Source organism: Oncorhynchus masou, chromosome 9 (assembly GCF_036934945.1).
Source record: "Oncorhynchus masou masou isolate Uvic2021 chromosome 9, UVic_Omas_1.1, whole genome shotgun sequence".
Taxonomy (NCBI): domain Eukaryota; kingdom Metazoa; phylum Chordata; class Actinopteri; order Salmoniformes; family Salmonidae; genus Oncorhynchus; species Oncorhynchus masou.
In genome coordinates, this window is record NC_088220.1 from 19,133,562 (window position 1) to 19,156,676 (window position 23,115).

The window sequence follows — 23,115 nt, forward strand, 5'->3', positions numbered from 1 at the left end:
CAATATTTATTCAACAGCAAATATTATTTGCTCCATATGTTACAGTGGGCTTTAGGGTGTCACTTTAATTTTCCACTGTAGAAATTATAAAATAAATCACAAATGATTAAATACAAATATCACATAAGCCTAGGCCATTATTAAGTATTTATATAACAAAATAAAGAATAGCCTTAAAACTTTAAGTGTTTTTCCTTAGAGTGAGTCTGAGTGCATGGACTTTCATTCTCAAACTGCAGTAGGCCGAGCCCTATAACAATGCCATTAGCCCCGCCTCTACTCATGTTGGGGCCCCTGCCCCTGCTCGCATAGTTCAGTACCGTTACATGTGCGTATCAGTGGACCGTCACGAGCCATCATGTCCAGACTGAGCCTGGCCTGCGCTATCGCCATTCTCGCAGTGCTTTTGTCGGGATCCTGCCTCGCCAGCCGCAAACTTCTGGTGTTCCTCATCGATGGTTTTCGATATGATTACATGGACGATCTGCAAAACTTGCCTGGGTTTAAAGAGATTATGGATAATGGGGTCAAAGTGGATTACATGACCCCCGACTTCCCCAGCCTTTCATACCCCAATTACTACTCACTAATGACAGGTGAGATGATTTTACCTTTGACTGACTGTGCCTCAAAGTTACAGCTGTGGAAAAATATAGATTAGGCTACGAAAGGTTGACCATGATTGATCACCGAATCAGAATTTATGAACTTGGAGCCATTTATTTGTTATCTTGGACATACTGTGTTACTAAATGGTAAATTCACAGGTGCAATCCATTTGAACCTTTATTGCTTGCCTGAACAAATAGGAAATAGTGACAGTGGAGTTTAAACTTTGATGTGTACTTAAAAAGTTGTAAAGTAGCCATTTGTACTCTGTTGTGGCTACACTGAAATAACAATAATTGGTCAATCATTCTCATCAATATTGTTGCAGAATGACTCATTGGAAATGAATGATTTGATAATTTAGGTTGACAAATATTAACCCAACAATTACTGAAAGGGAACTTTACACCATGGAATGGAACGCAGATAACACTTCATAAGTAGGCCATACTCTGAAATCCTTGTGTAGACATTGCTAGCAGCCTAATTCAGTGATGGATGTATAATACATCCATTGATGGACAGGAGCCTGGCACAGTTGTCCTGGGCCCTCAAGCAGTAGAACTCTGCCTCATCAGTAACAGAGCCCCACGCCCCTCTCTCTCCTAGCAACCACACTGTCTCTATTGTGCCATTTACATATGTTATGAGTGAAAACAAGGGACAACCAGAGCCATGTATCTAGAGAGTTGTGCCAATGAGGTTTCTGCATTATGGTACATTCAGCCATGTTAGCGCCCCATTAATATTACATGGGAAATATTTAAACAATGCTATGTCACAGAATGTCAGTTGAAGTCAGAAGTTTACATACACCTTAGCCAAATACATTTAAACTCAGTTTTTCACAATTCAGTTAGGTCAGTTAGGATCACCACTTTATATTTTAAGAATGTGAAATGTCAGAATAATAGTAGAGTGATTTATTTCAGCTTTTATTTCTTCACATCACATTCTCAGTGGGTCAGAGGTTTACCTACACTCAATTAGTATTTAGTAGCATTGCCTTTAAATTGTTTAACTTGGGTCAAACGTTTCAGGTAGCCTTCCACAAGCTTCCCACAATAAGTTGGGTGAATTTTGGCCCATTTCTCCTGACAGGGCTGGTGTAACTGAGTCAGGTTTGTAGGCATCCTTACTCACACACACTTTTTCAGTTCTGCCCACACATTTTCTATAGGATTCAGGTCAGAGCTTTGTGATGGCCATTCCAATACCTTGACTTTGTCCTTTTTTGCCACATTTTGCCACAACTTTGGAAGTATGCTTGGGGTCATTGTCCATTTGGAAGACCCATTTGCGACCAAGCTTTAACTTCCTGACTGATGTCTTGAGATGTCAATATATCAACAATTTTCCTACCTCATGATGCCATTATTTCCTACCTCTATTTTGTGAAGTGCACCAGTCCCTCCTGCAGCAAAGCACCCCCACAACATGATGCTGCCACCCCCGTGCTTCAAGGTTGGTATGGTGTTTTTTGGCTTGCAAGCCTCCCCCTTTTTCCTCCAAACATAACGATGGTCATTATGGCCAAACAGTTGTATTTTGTTTCATCAGACCAGAGGACATTTCTCCAAATAGCACAATCTTTGTCCCAATGTGCAGTTGCAAACCGTTGTCTCACTTTTTTATGGCAGTTTTGGAGCAGTGGCTTCTTCCTTGCTGAGCGGTCTTTCAGGTTATGTCGATAAAGAACTCATTTTACTGTGGATATAGATACTTTTGTACCGGTTTCCTACAGCATCTTCACAAGGTCCTTTGCTGTTGTGCTGGGATATATTTGCACTTTTCGCACCAAAGTACGTTAATCTCTAGGAGACAGAACGTGTCTCCTTCCTGAGTGGTATGACGACTGCGTGGTCCCATGGTGTAACGACGTTCTTCGTTTGTCGAAAGAGAGTCGGACCGAAATGCAGCGTGTTGGTTACTCATGTTTTTTAATGGAACAAACGCGGTACATGAAATAACTGATACAAATACAAAAAACAACAAAACGGAACGTGAAACCTAATTACAGCCTATCTGGTGAACTACACAGAGACAGGAACAATCACCCACGAAATACAAAGTGAAACCCAGGCTACCTAAATACGGTTCCCAATTAGAGACAACGAGAATCACCTGACTCTGATTAAGAACCGCCTCAGGCAGCCAAACCTATGCAACACCCCTACTCAGCCGCAATCCCAATAACTAAAAAACCCCACTACGAAATACAACAACATAAACCCATGTCACACCCTGGCCTGACCAACTAATTAACGAAAACACAAAATACTAAGACCAAGGCGTGACAGAACCCCCCCCTAAGGTGCGGACTCCCGGACCCACCTCAAAACCATAGGGAGGGTCCGGGTGGGCGTCTGTCCATGGTGGCGGTTCCGGCTCGGGACGTGGACCCCACTCCATAAATGTCATAGTTCCTCCCCTTCGCGTCCTGGGATGATCCACCCTCGCCGCCGCCCATGGCCTAATAGTCCTCACCCAGAACCCCACTGAACTGAGGAGCAGCTCGGGACTGAGGGACAGCTCGGGACTGAGGGGCAGCTCGGACTGAGGGGAAGCTCGGGACTGAGGGGCAGCTCGGGACTGAGGGGCAGCCCGGGACTGAGAGAAAGCCTAGTACTGAGAGGAAACCCAGTACCGAGATGAAGCCCAGCCAGGCAGTTGAATCCGGCAGATCCTGGTTGACTGGCGGATCTGGAAGAGTCTGGTTGACTGGCGGATCTGGAAGAGTCAGGCTGACTGGCGGATCTGGAAGAGTCTGGCTGACTGGCGGATCTGGAAGAGTCTGGCTGACTGGCGGATCTGGAAGAGTCTGGCTGACTGGCAGATCTGGAAGAGTCTGGCTGACTGGCAGATCTGGAAGAGTCTGGCTGACTGGCAGATCTGGAAGAGTCTGGCAGATCTGGAAGAGTCTGGCAGATCTGGAAGAGTCTGGCTGACTGGCAGATCTGGAAGAGTCTGGCTGACTGGCAGATCTGGAAGAGTCTGGCTGACTGGCAGATCTGGAAGAGTCTGGCTGACTGGCAGATCTGGAAGAGTCTGGCTGACTGGCAGATCTGGAAGAGTCTGGCTGACTGGCAGATCTGGAAGAGTCTGGCTGACTGGCAGATCTGGAAGAGTCTGGCTGACTGGCAGATCTGGAAGAGTCTGGCTGACTGGCAGAGTCTGGCAGATCTGGAAGAGTCTGGCTGACTGGCAGATCTGGAAGAGTCTGGCTGACTGGCAGATCTGGAAGAGTCTGGCTGACTGGCAGATCTGGAAGAGTCTGGCAGATCTGGAAGAGTCTGGCAGATCTGGAAGAGTCTGGCTGATCTGGAAGAGTCTGGCTGATCTGGAAGAGTCTGGCAGATCTGGAAGAGTCTGGCTGACTGGCAGATCTGGAAGAGTCTGGCTGACTGGCAGATCTGGAAGAGTCTGGCAGATCTGGAAGAGTCTGGCAGATCTGGAAGAGTCTGGCAGATCTGGAAGAGTCTGGCTGATCTGGAAGAGTCTGGCTGACTGGCAGATCTGGAAGAGTCTGGCTGACTGGCGGATCTGGAAGGGTCTGGCTGACTGGCAGATCTGGAAGGGTGTGGCTGACTGGCTGACTGGCAGATCTGGAAGAGTCTGGCTGACTGGCAGATCTGGAAGAGTCTGGCTGACTGGCAGATCTGGAAGAGTCTGGCTGACTGGCGGATCCTGGCAGACTGACGGCTCTGGCTGCTCCATGCTGACTGACGGCTCTGGCTGCTCCATGCTGACTGGCGGCTCTGGCTGCTCCATGCTGACTGGTGGCTCTGGCTGCTCCATGCTGACTGGCGGCTCTGGCTGCTCCATGCAGATTGACGGCTCTGGCGGCTTCTTGCAGACTGACAGCTCTGACTGTTCCATGCAGACTAACAGCTTTGGCAGCTCCTTGCAGACTGGCAGCTCCTTGCAGACTGGCAACTCCATGCAGACTGACAACTCCATGCAGACTGGCAGCTCCTTGCAGACTGGCAGCTCCTTGCAGACTGGCAGCTCCATGCAGACTGGCAGCTCCATGCAGACTGGCGGCGCTAGCTGCTCCATGCAGACTGGCGGCTCTAGCTGCTCCATGCAGACTGGCAGCTCTGGCTGCTCCATGCAGACTGGCAGCTCCTTGCAGACTGGCAGCTCCTTGCAGACTGGCAGCTCCATGCAGACTGGCAGCTCTAGCTGCTCCATGCAGACTGGCAGCTCTGGCTGCTCCATGTACACTGGCAGCTCCTTGCAGACTGGCAGCTCCTTGCAGACTGGCAGCTCCATGCAGACTGGCAGCTCAGGCTGCTCCGAACAGGCAGGAGGCTCCGGCAGCGCTGGAGAGGAGAAAGGCTCTGATAGCGCTGAACAGGCGGGAGACTCCGACAGCGCAGGAGATAAGAAAGGCTCCGACAGCGCTGAATAGGCGGGAGACTCTGACAGCGCAGGAGAGGGAGAAAGCGCTGGCTGCGCTGAACAGGCGAGGCGCACTGTAGGCCTGGTGCGTGGTACTGGAACTGGTGGTACTGGATCGAGGACACGCACAGGAAGCCTGGTGTTGGGAGCTGCCATCGGAGGACTGGTGTGTGAAGGTGGCACAGGATGGACTGGACCGTGAAGGTGTACTGGAGAGCCTGAGAGCAGGACTGGCACAGGACGTGCAAGGCTAGGTAGGTACACAGGAGGCCTAGTGCGTGAGGCTGGCACATTTTTCACCATCCGACTAACACGCACCTCAGGACTAGTATGGAGCGCTGACCCAGGTGCCATTAAATCCCCGACACGCTCCGTCGGACGAATCTTGTACCTAAAGCACCAAACTAGCAACTCCCTCATTACTCTCTCCTCCAATTTCCCCATTAACTCCTTCACAGTCTCTGCTTCGCTCACCTCCAACACCGGTTCTGGTCTCCTCCTTGGCTCCTCACGATAAACAGGGAGAGTTGGCTCAGGTCTGTCTCCTGACTCAGCCACTCTCCCTCTGAGCCCCCCCCCCAAGAAATTTTTGGGGCTGATTTTCGGGTTTTGCTCTGTGCCGCCGTGTCTTTCTTTTCGACTCCATTCTCCTATAGCCCTCTTTGCACTGCTCCAGCGAATCCCAGGCGGGCTCCGGCACTCTCTCTGGGTCGGCCGCCCACCTGTCTATTCCTTCCCACGTCGTATGCTCCAAGCCTCTGCTGTCCATAACGTCCTCCCGTCGCTGCTCCAGCTGCCTGTTAACACGCTGCTCGGTCCGTGTGTGGTGGGTGATTCTGTATCGACGTTCTTCGTTTGTCGAAAGAGAGTCGGACCGAAATGCAGCGTGTTGGTTACTCATGTTTTTTAATGGAACAAACGCGGTACATGAAATAACTGATACAAATACAAAAAACAACAAAACGGAACGTGAAACCTAATTACAGCCTATCTGGTGAACTACACAGAGACAGGAACAATCACCCACGAAATTTCAAAGTGAAACCCAGGCTACCTAAATACGATTCCCAATTAGAGACAACGAGAATCACCTGACTGGCAGCCAAACCTATGCAACACCCCTACTCAGCCGCAATCCCAATAGCTAAAAAACCCCACTACGAAATACAACAACATAAACCCATGTCACACCCTGGCCTGACCAACTAATTAACGAAAACACAAAATACTAAGACCAAGGCGTGACACATGGTGTTTATACTTGTGTACTATTGTTTGTACAGATGAACGTGGTTTTTATAAAAATAATTTATTATCTTCAGTACCATTCATTCTTTACAAATCATAATTTACATACATACACAAATAAGGATATTTTTAATTAAACTAATTAAATTAAACTAAACATAAACCCCAAACAAAACCTCAGGGGAGCATCTTCCCTCCCCGTTACCCTACAAAACACCTTTCCCTATCTCCCCGTCCCTAATCTATCCTCTTACAAATCTAAATGACACCCAGCCCTAAACCCCCCTTCCACCTCTCCCGAGCAGCATGCTGCCCCCACTTCCTCTCCTCCCTCTTCATCCTCCCCCTCAAATCTCCTTCCACTCTCCTCACTATCCCTTCCACCCCCCAATCTCTCCCTGTCTTCACCATGTTCTGCCTGGCTTCCCACAGCCCCCGTTTAAAGAGACTCATGAGAAGCCAGAGCAGAAACCTGTCCCTATCCGTCCCTCTCACTCTCCCTACACCCCTCTCTAACATGGCCCACGTCAATACAAAATCCCCCTTTACCAAACCTAACAACACCCGTGCCCTAGCCCATACTACTCCGGCAAAAGCACAGTCCCAAAAGACATGACGCACAGTCTCCTCCCTGCCACAAGAGGATCTTGGACAGGTGGGGGATTGCACTAAACTAAACCGGTACAAGATGGAACGTACCGGCAAACACTTATGAAGGCTCAACCAATTCAGGTCCTTGAGCCTGTTGTCCAGACCCCGCACCTGCACTCCCTCCCAGACCGCTTCCGAGATGCCTACTACAGGCGCCCGACTCTCTGCCTTTCTGACCTCCTCGTACAGGTGCAGTCTAAACCTACTCGGGCAACTTCAACCTCAGGGTGCGCACGCAGCCACTTGGCCGCATGACCAAAGTGCCATGGCAGCTGTTCCGCCCGAGGACCCGTGTTAGACCACACCATTATGCTTCTCGCCTGATACGAGAAAAACACCCGCAGGAAGTAACCGGACGGGTGTATCACTGGCTGAGCAAGCTCCGTTAACAAGAAAGAAACAAAAATTGTGTCCAGCTTGAGGGGGAAATGTGGTACCCCCCTACCTCCCTCCCCGATGGGACAGATCATACGTGCCCTGGCGACCCACTCATACCTGCCACTCCACATAAACTGAAACACAAGCTTCACTAGAGGCCTTCTCAGACAAACCGGCAATGGGTAGATGTATGCCAAATACAAAAGCGACGGCAACACATCCACCTTTAGGACCAGGACTTTGCCCATAAAAGACAAATATATAGCTTTCCACATTGCTAGCTTCCTCTGTACCACTGCAATACGCATGTTCCAGTTTAGCGTCGCAGAGCCGGAGGTCTCAAAATAGACCCCGAGAATCCTCAGGGCCCCCTCACAGAGAGATAACCCCCCAGGCACATCCGTTCTACCGCGCCATCTTCCGAAAAACTTGACGGAAGACTTTGCATGGTTCAGAACTGCTCCCGACGCTCGAGTGAAATCCCCAAAGATGGCAAGGGACCTTGTCAGGCACGAGTCCTTGCACAACAACAAGGAAGTGTCGTCGGCGTACTGCGTCATCTTAACACGCAGTCCACCACTTCCAGGGATCAGCAGACCTTCCACCCCTGTGTCTGCCCTAATGGCAGCCCCCAGAGGCTCCATGTACAGAACGAAGAGGAGAGCCGAGAGTGGGCACCCCTGCCTGACCCCAGACGAGAGGTCAAAAACGTCACCCAAGTGACTATTTACACTAACTCGGCACCCCGCTCCGACATATAATGTACGAATCCATCCTATAAACTTCTCCCCAAATCCTAATCGACCTAACACTCTGAATAAAAAGGATCTATTCACGCGATCAAAGGCTTTCGCCTGATCTAGCGCTGTTACCATAAAAGGCAGTCCTCTATCTTCAACCCAAGCGATGGAGTCCCTGATTAACTGTAGGTTCCATCTAATAGAGCGGCCCTCTACCCCGCACGTCTGATCCTCATGAACGACGTAGGGAAGGGCTGTGCGCAACCGGTCTGCTAAAACCTTTGCAAGTAGCTTGTAATCTACACACAGCATGGTCAACGGCCACCAGTTGCCAAGGTCAGTTACTTCCCCTTCTTATATAAAAGTGACAGCACACCAACAGCCATTGATCCCCCGGGACCCCGTCTCAAGGATGGCCTTCAAGACTTCGAGGACCACTGGTCCAAGTATACCCCAAAACTTGAGATAAAACTCAGCCGGCAGCCCATCCATCCCAGGCACCTTCCCTTTTCCCATCCTCCTAAGAGCGCTCTCAACCTCTTCTAGTGAAATCTGGGCCTCCATCACTTCTCTAATGTCCTCCGGCAACCGCCTGGACAAGTGTTCTAAAAACACATTTCCCTGCTCTACATCTATTTCCCTTTCCTTAAATAAACCTTGGAAATGATCAGTTGTCACCCTGACCATATCCTCTGGTTCTCTAACTATACTACCATTTTCTTCCCTAACACCATGCATTACCTTCCTACTCTGTCTTGCCCTAACCAACTTAAAGAACATAGCAGAACAAGTCTCATTATGTTCTAGAAAGCCGCTATGCGCACGCTCCAGGAAAGCTCGAGCCTTCCGCTCCTGCAACTCCCTGAGCTGCGCCTTTAGGGTTGAGGATCTCTCCCAGTCAAACGACCCGCCGAGGTTGCCTGCCTCGTATTTGAGTTCAATTAACCTTTGGATACGATCCACCTCCCTCCTCTCCTCCCTTTTTTTCCTCTTGCAATACCCTATTATAAAAGCCCTAATCCTCACCTTAACTAATTCCCACCACTCTAACACCCCCTCGCACATGGACCGGAGACCCTCAAGCCTCCTAAAGAAAACATAAAACCCGTCAACAAAAGCCTGCTCCTCCAGCACATCCCGATCTAGCTTCCAGTACCCCTTACCAAAGAGGCAGACCGACGACCCCACCTGCAGGAGCACCCCGTCGTGATCTGAAAAGAAAACAGGCAACAGCCGCCCAGACAACTTTCCCAAAGACCTGGGTACAAAAATATAATCGAGCCTCCGCTCAACCCCCCTGGAGTTACGCCATGTAGGACCGTCCATTTTCGGAGTAGTGTGCATACCACCATCTACCAGACCATGGCAAGCCATTAGCCTAGCAATGGCGCCTGCACTGTTATCCCCCCTCTTCCTAAATCTGTATTAAAATCCCCCCTATCACTAATTTCCTATTTGTAACACACAGGGGCGTCAGACAGTCCACCATCTCCTTCCTGTCTGCCACCACCTGTGGCCCATACACCACCACTAATCTAAATTTACACTCCCTTATCGTGACATCCACCCCTATAACCCTCCCCTGCATTGCAACAAAGGAATCTTCCACTTTTACCTCCCTGTGCCCACACAAAATCCCTACCCCAGATGAGTGCACCCCCCCTACACCCCAAACCGACTCTCCCTTGTCCCACTCCCTCTTAAATCTACTAACATCCCCTCCATCCCTCAGGTGAACCTCCTGTAAAAAACAAAAATCAAAACCCACACCCTCCAAATAACTAAAACCACCCTCCTCTTAACAATATCTCTTAAACCCCTTACATTTAAACTAACAAAAGTAAAATTAGACTCCATGAAGAAAATAAAATAAAACATGTAATATACTCAAATACTAAACCCAGACAGAAAAGAAAACAAAAACAGGAGACTCACCCGATGCTCCCCTGCTCCATATCTACCGGTGAGAACACCATCTGTAATCCCGACATCCCCCCATCACACCATCCCAGGATGCAGGAATAGTGTTTGGCTTCGGGGTGCCCTGCACCCTGGGTCTACCCCCACAATCCTCCCCCTCCCCAGTGTTGCAGCTGGTTTTGGAAGAAAATTGGGGAGGCTGAGTCCCCAAACAAAAAACTCCCCACCTCCTCCTGTACCCAGTCCTGAGTCTTGTTAGGTGTGTCCCCACCCAAATAAAGTTGAGAGTCTTGGGAAACCAGCAGCAACCCAGAGGTCTCACCCACCCCCATCACTCTCTTGGCCATCCCCTCCCCCTCACTGTCGGCCAATCGCACCCTCCTCTTCATTCTCTTCTTTGGTGATGGCGGCAGTGGAGAGATACCACCCCCTCCCCCCGCCAGCTCCTCCACCATACCCCTCATCTCTTCCACCATGTCACTTTCCCCCCAGTCCACTTGCTCTTCCACCTTCTTCTCTACCATTCCTCCCTCACTTTCTTCTCTCTCATTCTCCTCCACTCGGTTGCCTTCTTCCACCGCTTTTCCTGGTTCTCCTACTCCCGTGCCTTCCGTTTCCTTCTCTCTTCCATCTACCGCTTCTTGCTCCTCTTCCTTCCTTGTGGCCTTCCCCTCTGGACTTGTAGTCTTGTCATGAGGCATGTTTCCTTCCCCTCCTCTTCTTCCCCCATCCCCCGCTCCTGCTCCCCCCCCAGCCGCAGACGCATATGACCTCTGACGGGCCGGGAACTCCCGCCACAGGTGTGCTGACGAGCCACACCCATGGCATGTCTTAGGCTTGTCACAATCCTTCGCCTCGTGATCCTCAGATCCACAAAATCTGCATTTTCTCATGCTGCACGAGGCGAAAATGTGTCCATAGGCCATACAGCGCCTGCAAAATGGGGGCTGACGTGCATAAAACAAAGTCCCCCTGTCAGCCCCAAGGGAGAACATAGCAGGAGGATGAAGGTATCCACCATGTCCCTTTGGGTCCTCCCTGAGGAGGGCCTGGAAACCTCTCCTCCCATTCCAAAACCCAAGGGAGTCTTTGAGGTGCCTAGCTGAGGAAACGTTATCCATGTATCTCCCCAGAAAAGCCCTCACCTCTTCATCCTTAACGTAAGGGTTGTACATGTTAACAGTCACAACCCTAAAGTTATTCTTCGCCAGACTTGATATTTCGTAGTGGCACATCGGCCTCTCACCTCCCACTGCTCTTGCCCTTCTAAGGATATCATCATGTTTTTCTTCAGAATATAGCGCGACGTCGTATGCTCCCTCCAACGAGTTGCCTTGGAAACAAAACACGTCCTTCACCGTCAGCTTTAGAATCCCCATCAATATAATTCTTCCAAAAGATTCTCGTCCTAACGGCTCCAACTCCTTTTCCTTCCAAGCAAAACGAATCGTGTTAGCCAGCCCAATCCCAGGGATCGACCGTGATGATGTATTTAGCACCATCTCCGCAAGGAGAATGGTGCTCGTTCTTTTCTCTTCCGATACAAGAAAAAACGAAAATCCAAAAGTGACCGCAACTGACTGGTGCTACCTACACAGAGACAGGAACAATCACCCACGAAATTTCAAAGTGAAACCCAGGCTACCTAAATACGATTCCCAATTAGAGACAACGAGAATCACCTGACTGATTGAGAACCGCCTCAGGCAGCCAAACCTATGCAACACCCCTACTCAGCCGCAATCCCAATAACTAAAAAACCCCACTACGAAATACAACAACACAAACCCATGTCACACCCTGGCCTGACCAACTAATTAACGAAAACACAAAATACTAAGACCAAGGCGTGACACATGGTGTTTATACTTGTGTACTATTGTTTGTACAGATGAACGTGGTACCTTCAGGCGTTTGGAAATTGCTCCCAAGGATGAACCAGACTTGTGAAGGTCTTCAATTGTTTTTCTGAGGTTTTGGCTGATTTATTTTGATTTTCCCATGATGCCAAGCAAAGAGGCACTGCGTTTGAAGGTAGGCCGAGAACTACATCCACAGGTACACCTCCAATTGACTCAAATTATGTCAATTAGCCAATCAGAAGCTTCTAAAGCCATGGCATCATTTTCTGGAATTTTCCAAGCTGCTTAAAGGCACAGTCAACTTAGTGTATGTAAACTTCTGACACACTGGAATTGTGATGCAGGGAATTATAAGTGAAATAATCTGTCTGTAAACAATTGTTTGAAAAATTCATTACTTGTCATGCACAAAGTAGATGTCCTAACTGACTTGCCAAATCAATAGTTGTTAACAAGAAATTTGTAGAGTGGTTGAAAAACAACTTTTAATGACTCCAACCTAAGTGTATGTAAACTTCTGACTTCAACTGTATATATTTAAAGTTAGGCCAACTTTTAGAATTTTGAATATTGTTCTAATTCTAGACATTCTGTGACATAGCATTGTTTAAATATTACCCATGTAATGTTAATGGGGTGCTAACATGGCTGCCATAGAATGTTGTTGTGTCATGTGAACGCATCATAATGCAGAAACCTCATTGGCCCAACTCTCAAGATGCATGGCTCTGGTTGTCTCTTGTTCTCACTCATTTACAAAAAAAATTCACCAGGTAGGCAAGTTGAGAACAAGTTCTCATTTACAATTGCGACCTGACCAAGATAAAGCAAAGCAGTTCGACACATATAACAACACAGAGTTACACATGGAGTAAATCAAACATACAGTCAATAATACAGTAGAAAAATAAGTCTATATACAATGTGAGCAAATGAGGTGAGATAAGGGAGGTAAAGGCAATAAATAGGACATGATGGCGAGGTAAATACAATATAGCCAGTAAAACACTGGAATAACATATGTAAGTGGCACAATAGAGACAGTGTGGTTGCCAGGAGGGAGAGGGGTGTTTACAGGTACAATACTCATTTACAACATTTTTGAACGGTAGTGTACTTAACATACTGCTTTGCACCTGAACAGTTCTCTCATATACCTAACAACATACACTGCTTTGCACCTGAACTTTGCGCCAAACACTGGACCTCTTCAGAGTCCTGGCAGTGAACGACACCATCAATGACAGTGTAGTAGTGACATAACAACAGATGTAGGTAGTACTTCAGTGATAACAGCCCTGGGCTGTATGGCTCCTCAGTCAGCGGCTGTAGGCTATCTCCACTCCAGGCTGAACCCCTGGCAGAGAGAGTGCAGAGGGAAGAACAGTAAAGCCCGAAAGACAACAGATTCTGTCAAATCCCTCCCAATCACCAGATCACTTTGTGGATGATTTGCTGATGTAAGTTGTTTTGGTAGAGCACATTCCCCTCAACAAAGCCTCGGCTTAGGCTGCTACCATCATTTTGTGCACGTGCATTAACAACGTAACCAAAACAGAGCTGACAAAGGCCATCTGACACAGGGACCTCCAGTCACCCCGGGCATCTGACACAGGGCCCTCCCGTCACCTCGGGCATCTGACACAGGGCCCTCCCGTCTCCACGGGCATCTGACACAGGGCCCTCCCGTCACCCCGGGCATCTGACACAGGGCCCTCCAGTCACCCCGGGCATCTGACACAGGGCCCTCCCGTCACCCCGGCATCTGACATAGGGCCCTCCCGTCACCCCGGGCATCTGACACAGGGCCCTCCCGTCACCCCGGGCATCTGACACAGGGAGAGAGTACTTCTTACTGTCCTGCTGTATATTATAAAAGAAATTCTCTGGTACTTTTGTATTCTTTGTAGTTCTAAAAGTTGCGCTCACAAGCCAAAAGTTGTCCCCGAAAATTGTGTACTACGTCACATGTGCAGATATGTGTGCCACGTCATTGCGCTCTTTCTCTCGCTCTGCTGTGTGTGCATCTTGCTAGCTGTCACTCAAATGGCGAGGAACCAGTAGTGGTGCGTGGGTAACATCACTGGAGTAGCCAAGCCAGGACAAAATGCCATATTAAACCCTTTGTGTTGTCACAATTGCATTGTTTGCTCTATAACCTGTTAGTTAATATGCCTTGACACTGTGATATATAGGCCAAGACAAGAAAAAGACACAGTGGCAGAATAAATCCAACCACATCTTTGATTCATCACCAAACCGGAGAGCAACATCTGTCTGGTGAAGTCCACAAAGCATATTGCATGTAACAAACAGTTACATGACCTACAGTATTGTCAAGCAAGGTAATGTTTCCAACATTTTCGGACTACTAAACAACTATTGATTTGGAAACACAGAGAGTTACAGCATGTCGCAAAGAAAGCAGGAGCTGTCTCCACTATTCCTTCAACATTTCAACATGATCTCCTATGATGATTTCTGTGTGTGCGTTTGTGGGCGTGTGCGGGCGTGCAAGTAGAAAAAACATGTTGACTCACCCTACTTGTAGAGAAACGTGAAATCCATCCTCCTCTCTTTCCTGTTGACGAAACGTACCATGACTCAAACATTAGTTTTTGTTGTCCTAGGCTCCCTGGCTAAAATGCTTGCTCGCTAGCCTAACTTCTATTCATGGGCAACAATGCACTGGGCCAGCTAGATAACATTAGCCTACTACTTCTAGCTACATATGTAACTTCCATCCTCTCAGGCTAGGGGCACTACAATGTATGAATTTATGATTGGATCAGAATCGCCATTGTGATCCTTGGCTAGTAGCCTACACAGGGATATGGACTTGTGGTTTTACTTAATTTATCTCCATCCATGGTTAATTTAGGAAAGGGCCATTTTTGCTAGTTAACCACTGGAGGACAACAACACAAGGAGATGCAATAATAAAGAATGTCTGTCAATGACATTTGGCTTTTGATGTGATTGGTGAGAAGCCAAATTCTAACTGGCTTCCTTTTGACACTTTTTTTTGGGAGTGCTAGGACCATTCACAGTTGAGCTCACTCAGTTTAGCTCAACACTGATTGGCTATTATTTGAAAAATGTATTCATTTAAATAGAGTCCAAATGCTTGCTGGCTTCCCTTGCATTCAATGCTACGGGTAGCATTAATGTCATACTTTTTTTGACCAGACAGCATCAGTTAGATGGGCTATACATTTTGAGACAGAGTGGCGCTGTTTCACTTGCTCGGATTCTTTCTCCGGTGAGATACATTCAGCCTCTTGCAAATTGAAGGAGAAGTATGAAACACAGAGAGATAAAAGATACATTAAAAAACATTTTTGTATATAGTTATTGGTTCATGTTTTGGGGATGCCTGGCATCCCTTGGCATCCATGAATACATGACACTGGTTGGAACTGAAATTGCTAGGAGGCTGGTCCACCTGGGGGGAAATGGCACCAGTAACTAGTTGCTTTCAAACTAGGGATTTCATGCCTAATTGAGGTTAGACAGTAATTCTGCTCATAGATTATGCATGTAAGAAACTACACACTGACACCAGTCCAAAGAGGATGTGTCAATGTGTAGTTTGTACATGCATAATCTATTTCCCTCTGAAAAGCTACAGTAAATAACTTTAATAATGGAAAAATCTGTTCATTCTAGCATCTCTGTACAGTAAATAGGTAGCCTTATAAAGGTCCTTTACTGGCCCCATTCACCCTCTCAGTGCTCTTTCAACTGAACCTCAGATGTCCATAGAGACTATTGCAGGCAGCTAACAAAACACAGCTGCAGTTTTTGTTTTTCTCAAAGGAATAACTCTAGGCTGAGCTACCAAAATGATTCAGAGCATTTATTTGAGTCATTTCTGAATGTCGTAACTCTAACCAGCTGTGGCTCCAAAATACCCAAAATACCCGAGATTAGCTACATTCCTGGCATCACTTTAATAAGGAACAACACAGTTGCATGAGTGCCTCTACAAACAGCAGTGGCAGTACTGAACGGTTGTTCAAATAAAAGATGTGTCCTTGCTCAGCGTGTTGTCGTGTAGGAGTTGTGAATGTAGTTGTGTTAGTGCTGTGACTAGTTGTTAGTGCTGTGGCTGTAGTTGTCACGGTTTTCTGTAGGTGAAAGAGAGTCGGACCAAAATGCGGCGTGTCTATTACGATCCATGTTTAATAAAACTGAAGTAAACACGAATCAATATGAAAAACAATACACGAACACCGAAACAGCCTAATACTGGTGCAAACTAATACACAACAGACAAAAGGACAATCACCCATAAAACCCAACACCAAACAGGCTACCTAAATATGGTTCCCAATCAGAGACAATGACCAACACCTGCCTCTGATTGAGAACCATATCAGGCCAAACACAGAAACAGACAAACCAGACACGCAACATAGAATGCCCACTCAGATCACACCCTGACCAAACAAAACATATAAACATACAAAGCAAACTATGGTCAGGGTGTGACAGTACCCCCCCCCCCCCCCCCCCCCACAGAGGACAGAGGGGCAGCTCGGGACAGAAGGGCAGCAGTAGTTTTGTTAGTGTTGTGACTGTGGTTTTGTTTTATGTTAATTGTTCTGTTTGTGTTGTGAGTTGTGATGCTGGGTAGTGTGAGCCTGCTAGGGGAAGGGAGGAGGAGACACTGCCTGTGTGTGTGGGTGACCTTGAGTCTGTGTGTTTTGTAAGGGTGGGGGAGAAAGCACTCGCTCACTGTCTCAACTGAATTGAACCTAGAGAACTTAGCAGTAAAACAACTTTAACGAATGAAGACGTCTGCGCTCAGAGATAATCATTTGTTGTTTTATTGCATCACAGTTAACTTAGAAAAAAGGTGCTACTAGAACCTTAAATGATTCTTCTGCTGTCCGCATAGGAGAACCCTTTGAATAACCCTTTTTGGTTGCAGGTAGAATCCTTTTGGGTTCCAATCCTTTGGAACCCTTTCTACAGACAGTTTTACATGAATCCCAAAAGGGTTTTAGATGAATCCCAAAAGGGTTATTCTACCTGGAACCAAAAAGTGTTCTCCTATTGGGACAACGAATAACCATTCTGGAACCTCTTTTTCTAAGCGTGTAGAGGCTCTGTGACCAAAAAGTGTTCATCTATTGGGACAACTGAATAACCATTCTGGAACCTATTTTTCTAAGCGTGTAGAGGCTCTGTGACCAAAAAGTGTTCATCTATTGGGACAACCGAATAACCATTCTGGAACCTCTTTTCTAAGCGCGTAGAGGCTCTGTGACCAAAAAGTGTTCATCTATTGGGACAACCGAATAACCATTCTGGAACCTCTTTTTCTAAGCGTGTAGAGGCTCTGTGACCAAAAAGTGTTCATCTATTGGGACAACCGAATAACCATTCTGGAACCTATTTTTCTAAGCGTGTAGAGGCTCTGTGACCAAAAAGTGTTCATCTATTGGGACAACCGAATAACCATTCTGGAACCTCTTTTTCTAAGCGTGTAGAGGCTCTGTGACCAAAAAGTGTTCATCTATTGGGACAACTGAATAACCATTCTGGAACCTCTTTTTCTAAGCGTGTAGAGGCTCTGTGACCAAAAAGTGTTCATCTATTGGGACAACCGAATAACCATTCTGGAACCTCTTTTTCTAAGAGTGTAGAGGCTCTGTGACCAAAAAGTGTTCATCTATTGGGACAACCGAATAACCATTCTGGAACCTCTTTTTCTAAGCGTGTAGAGGCTCTGTGACCAAAAAGTGTTCATCTATTGGGACAACCGAATAACCATTCTGGAACCTCTTTTTCTAAGCGTGTAGAGGCTCTGTGACCAAAAAGTGTTCATCTATTGGGACAACTGAATAACCATTCTGGAACCTCTTTTCTAAGCGTGTAGAGGCTCTGTGACCAAAAAGTGTTCATCTATTGGGACAACCGAATAACCATTCTGGAACCTCTTTTTCTAAGAGTGTAGAGGCTCTGTGACCAAAAAGTGTTCATCTATTGGGACAACCGAATAACCATTCTGGAACCTCTTTTTCTTAGCGTGTAGAGGCTCTGTGACCAAAAAGTGTTCATCTATTGGGACAACCGAATAACCATTCTGGAACCTCTTTTTCTAAGCGTGTAGAGGCTCTGTGACCAAAAAGTGTTCATCTATTGGGACAACCGAATAACCATTCTGGAACCTCTTTTTCTAAGCGTGTAGAGGCTCTGTGACCAAAAAGTGTTCATCTATTGGGACAACCGAATAACCATTCTGGAACCTCTTTTTCTAAGCGTGTAGAGGCTCTGTGACCAAAAAGTGTTCATCTATTGGGACAACCGAATAACCATTCTGGAACCTCTTTTTCTAAGCGTGTAGAGGCTCTGTGACCAAAAAGCATCTGGCTGACTGCTGTTACACAATACATCATATTTTGTGAATTTTGCTGGCTGTGTTTAAAGCACTGGGGGGTTAGCTTGCAAACTTAACATGACCCAATATCCCATAACAAATACAGAACAATAAAATTACAGGTCAACGGGTTGTTTAATGAAAAGAACTGAAGTATTCAGTATTCATGTCCGGGATCATGGATACCAACTTAGTTAACATCTAAATGATGGTTTATAACTGAAACACAGCTGTAGACAACAGGTTTCAGTCACAGGAACCCTTTTGGACTGAGTTGGATAAAAATAAGTAACTGGGCCAGAAATACTCCAATGTCCTTATAAAGCTGGCACACATCAAACTCACTACTCTCCCTTGAGTCTTTGCCCATAAAAAGTATTCTCTATGTTCATATCTAACTTCTGAAATAAAAAAGCAATTTCTGGGTTTTCAGGCCGGTACTGTGAAGTGCACCAAATGACAGGGAATTACATGTGGGATCAGGGCTCTCTCAAGGAATTCCTAATCGGCATCAACCCAGACAGTCGGTTGCCAATGTGGTGGGACGGGTCTGAGCCCATCTGGGTAACCATGCAGAAACTCGGGAAGAAAGTCTTCATGTACTATTGGCCCGGTAAGGACAATTCTGGCAAGACGAAAGAAAGACATTAAGGCACCCAGTGGTATTACATTGTTTTGGATATGATTATAGTTATTCAAGTATTTTAAATGTTTTGTCTACCAGTCATATACAGAACACAGGAATCATATGCTGGATATTCTGGAATCAAATGAAATGCTTTCCATTGATGTTCATTCCAATTGGATCATTAAGATGAACTCAAGCGTGAACATTCTAGAAGCACAGTGAGCAGTGATGTGACACCTGTATTCTACTGTCATGTTATCAGGTTGTGAGGTGGAGATTCTGGGTGTGAGACCTTCGTTCTGTGAGGAATACGTCTACAATCCCACAGAGAGAAACCTGACAGATTCTATTGAAAGAGCTCTCGATGGTTTACGGTAAGAAATGGCGGTATTTTGGCATCAGCCAGGTTTGGAATGTAGTGCCATTCTGTTGTGTTATAACAACAAGCATGTGTTTACTTCATCAGTAGTGGCAGAGCAGACATGGCTGCTGTGTACTATGAGAAGATTGACGTAGAGGGGCATCACTATGGCCCCATGTCTTCTGAGGTGAAGACTGCTGTTCAGAGGCTGGACATCGCCTTCCAGGTGCTAAACCAAAAAATTAAGGTTAGGCCCTATATTGTTTTCCAAACATTGAAAAGAGACTAAAAATGAACAACTCAATCCAGCAAAAATGTTTCCATTCTACAATGATTTGTACAAAGTAACAGACATAGCCTACTGATTGTGGTGAGAATGTTGAGCGGACATTGTGACCAGATGGCCTTGGTCGAAAGTAGTGCACTATATAATAGGGAGCCATTTGGGACGCGGACTTTGATCTGAACAGGTCACCACCACCCTGCTGTATTTCAGGAGAAGGACCTGCATGACGAGCTGAACGTCATCATGTTCTCCGACCATGGGATGACAGAGATCAAGTGGATGGAGAAAGTCATTGAGCTTGTGACGTACATAAACATGTCTGACGTTGTCAAGATGATGGACCGGGGGCCTGTCGTCAGTCTGTGGCCAAAACAAGCTAAATATGAGGAGGTAAATTGATTTCCATTTCTGTCATACATACAGACCAATTGTCTTTCAACCCAGCCAAGACACTGGAAAAAACACGCATCCTTGATTTCTCCTCTCTGTCAGAGTAAACAGAAACAAACATGTCATGTTGGCACATTTAGTCACTTGAATACTCTTCTCTATCAAAAATCAAACATTTCCAAAAACGTTTGCCCCGTAACAATGTATATGAAAGGCCTCAGTCAAGCCAGCCATAACTTCTGTATCCAAATGTACAGGCGAAGGTCCCATATGTCATTACCATGGGGTTACTTACTGCGCTGTAGAGTGGTATGCAATTTGCAGCTACACCTCTCCCTGAGCAAAGCAGGGAGGAAAAGCATGAATAAAATGTGTAGTGAATGTGAGTTGTGTTGATGGCAGGTCTACAGAGCACTGAGCAGTGTACGGAACATGAATGTCTACAGGAGGAATCAGGTCCCTGATCGCTTCCATTACAAGGGGGGGAAGTTTGTCTCCAGTCTGACCCTGGTGGCTGACCCTGGCTGGTTCATAACAGAGGTAAGGCTTTGACACATCACATCTCAGTGATGATATACCTAGTTGACATTACAAATGGCATCCTATTCCCTATATAGTGCACTACTTTTGACTATAGCTCTATGGACCTTGGTCAAAAGTAGTGCACTATATAGGGAATAGAGTGTAATTTGGGACAATTCCTTAGCGTGCTATTATGCACAGCAAATGAGCAACACTGGAACAAGTAGGCTAACCTTCATTCCACTGTCTTTTAACCCATTACGTACTGACATGGCTGCCTCTGTTTTCAGAGCAAGTCCAAACTGCCTTTCTGGCAGAACAGCAGTTCACCAGAGCCGCAGGGATGGCAGCATGGTTGGCACGGCTACGACAACGAGTTTGTGGACATGCGGGGCTTCTTCTTAGCACAGGGACCAGGTAACAACTGTCTGACCAGTAGGCCTTTATAGACATAGAATTATACTGAACAAAAATATAAATGCAACATTTACAAAGATATTACGGAGTTGCATAGAAGGCAATCAGTCAATTGAAATAAATTCATTAGGCCCTAATCTTCCTCAGACGATCCCGCAGGTGAAGAAGCCGGATGTGGAGGTCCTGGGCTGGCGTGGTTACATGTGGTCTGCGGTTGTGAGGCTGGTTGGATGTGCTTGCCAAATTCTCTAAAATGACATCTAATGGTTGAGAAATTAACATTAAATTCTCTGGCAACAGTTCTGTTGGACATTTCTGCAGTCACAGCCAAACTTGAGACATTTGTGGCATTGTGTTGTGTGACAAAACTGCACATTTTAGTGGCCTTTTATTGTGCCCAGCACAAGGTGTACCTGTGTAATGATCATGCTGTTTAATCAGTTCTTGATATGACACACCTGTCAGGTGGATGGATTGTCTTGGCAAAGTAGAAATGCTCACTAACAGGGATGTAAACACATTTGTGCACAAAATTTGAGAGAAATAAGCTTTTTGTGCATATGGAACATTTCTTAGATCTTTTATTTTAGCTCATGAAAAATGGGACCAACACTTTACATGTTGCATTTATATTTTTGTTCAGTGTGTGTATATATAGATATAGGATCCCAATGTACTGTACATGGTAAACACAGTGCCTATGTACTAAATCATCACTCTCATAGTGATCATTAACATGATCTGGGCTGTACTGCATATAACTTTTTATTGAACTTCAATATTCTAATCAGTGTTGTTATGACTTATCATTATCATGAGTCAAACACTTCAAATAACACTGATGTACTTTGGAAGTAACCCAGAAAATAATTTCTACTCTGCTGTACTGTCTTTGCCATGATAAAATCCACAGGTATAATAATCAACAAATTGTCTTACCTACAGATTTCAAGAGGAATGTGCGTGCTGCCCCTATCAGAGCAGTGGATGTGTACAACCTGATGTGTAGGACTCTGGGGATTCTGCCTCTGCCCAACAATGGTTCCTGGTCCCGAGTGGAGTACCTTCTCAGTGGCTCTGTGGGCCTGGCCTGGCCTAGTCCTCTCTGGGCTCTGGGTCTACTAGCCCTGGTGCTGTCTCTACAGGCTTAGAACCAGAGAGATTCCCTCATTCACTAGAGTGGGTGATGTCATATACCCACATAGCTCTATAATGCGCTGATAATGGCAGGCAGAGTCATGGATCCTATTAAACGATTATTTTGTGTTTTCATTCCTAATTCTATGGGCAGAGCCATGTAGTTGAGTCCGAGACATTCTGTTACATAACAGAATGTTACAATGCTCCCCATGTAATGTTAATGGGGAGCTAACATGGCTGAAATAGAATGTTGCTGTGTCATGTAAATGCAGAAATCTCAATGGCCCAACTCTATAAATACATGGTTCTGATGGCAGTAATCTACCCTATCATGGCACCTGAGCCAACACAGGTTTCCAAACCATTTCCTATTCTAAACAGTGACAGTGAAAAGTACAAAACACATTGATCACACAGGTTTTATATCTAAATATGGGTTGACAGTGCCTTCAGTTTATATAACATAACCAAAAACTCTCTTTGCAAACCAAAACATTTTATAAGTAATCTGGAACAACCTTAGTTCACAATCATCTCTATCGTGATTTGCTGCTGCTCAAGGAGCGAACATGAGAGCCGTAAATTCCTTACAGCATCAGTGTCCTCTTCATCATTGTATCTGTGAAGGAGGGTTGGATGAAAGAATGACGTCTTTTTTTATCATTGTTTGAATATGAGGTTTAGAAGAACTCTGCATTGTTCTATACTGTAATGAAGTAAATGTAGTTTTTTTTACTTATTGTCACCTTTGTTTTTTTGCTGCAAATCTTCAGACTTCCATGGAAAAGCTCTGTGGTGTTTCTACTAATTCGATTGATCAATAAAACCTTGAAAGAAACCTGATTTTTGTCTCCTGGACTGTACAATATGCAGTTGTAAGCAGTAATTTTGAAGTAGCAAGTTGACTTTGACAAGGTAAAAGATAAGACTTCCAGAAGCCAGTCAAAGTAAATGTTCTAATACTTTGGGGTTCAAGTCGTCATGTGAAAATGCAGAAGGACTGATAAAAAGCCAAGGCCAATAGCATGGTGGTAGAGCATGGCTTTAAAGGGCATGGTTCAAAGGTCTCAACATGATATGGTCATTCGGAATTACCTATACATGCATCATTATAGACGTTGGTTGATATGAAACAGACAACTTTCAATTGAACAATGAGAATGGTGAGACA

At 46.0% G+C, this 23,115-nt stretch overlaps 1 protein-coding gene across 1 annotated transcript; it reads left to right on the top strand.

Moving 5' to 3' along the window:
• Positions 1–285: 285 nt before the first annotated feature.
• enpp6 (ectonucleotide pyrophosphatase/phosphodiesterase 6) lies at positions 286–22,787 on the top strand. Its single transcript, XM_064973403.1, has 8 exons — positions 286–596; positions 18,634–18,813; positions 19,091–19,202; positions 19,295–19,436; positions 19,686–19,865; positions 20,268–20,405; positions 20,678–20,804; positions 21,750–22,787. The coding sequence occupies exons 1-8, from the start codon at positions 359–361 to the stop codon at positions 21,953–21,955; spliced, it is 1,323 nt and encodes a 440-aa protein (XP_064829475.1). The 5' UTR covers positions 286–358; the 3' UTR covers positions 21,956–22,787.
• Positions 22,788–23,115: the final 328 nt, after the last annotated feature.

Excerpts from the sequence above, each read along its gene's own strand:
- enpp6 (XM_064973403.1), top strand. The coding sequence starts at position 359 with ATGTCCAGACTGAGCCTGGCCTGCGCTATCGCCATTCTCGCAGTGCTT. Across the intron at positions 19,437-19,685 it reads TGCTAAACCAAAAAATTAAG|GAGAAGGACCTGCATGACGA; the intron begins GTTAGGCCCTAT and ends GCTGTATTTCAG. Across the intron at positions 19,866-20,267 it reads AACAAGCTAAATATGAGGAG|GTCTACAGAGCACTGAGCAG; the intron begins GTAAATTGATTT and ends TGTTGATGGCAG.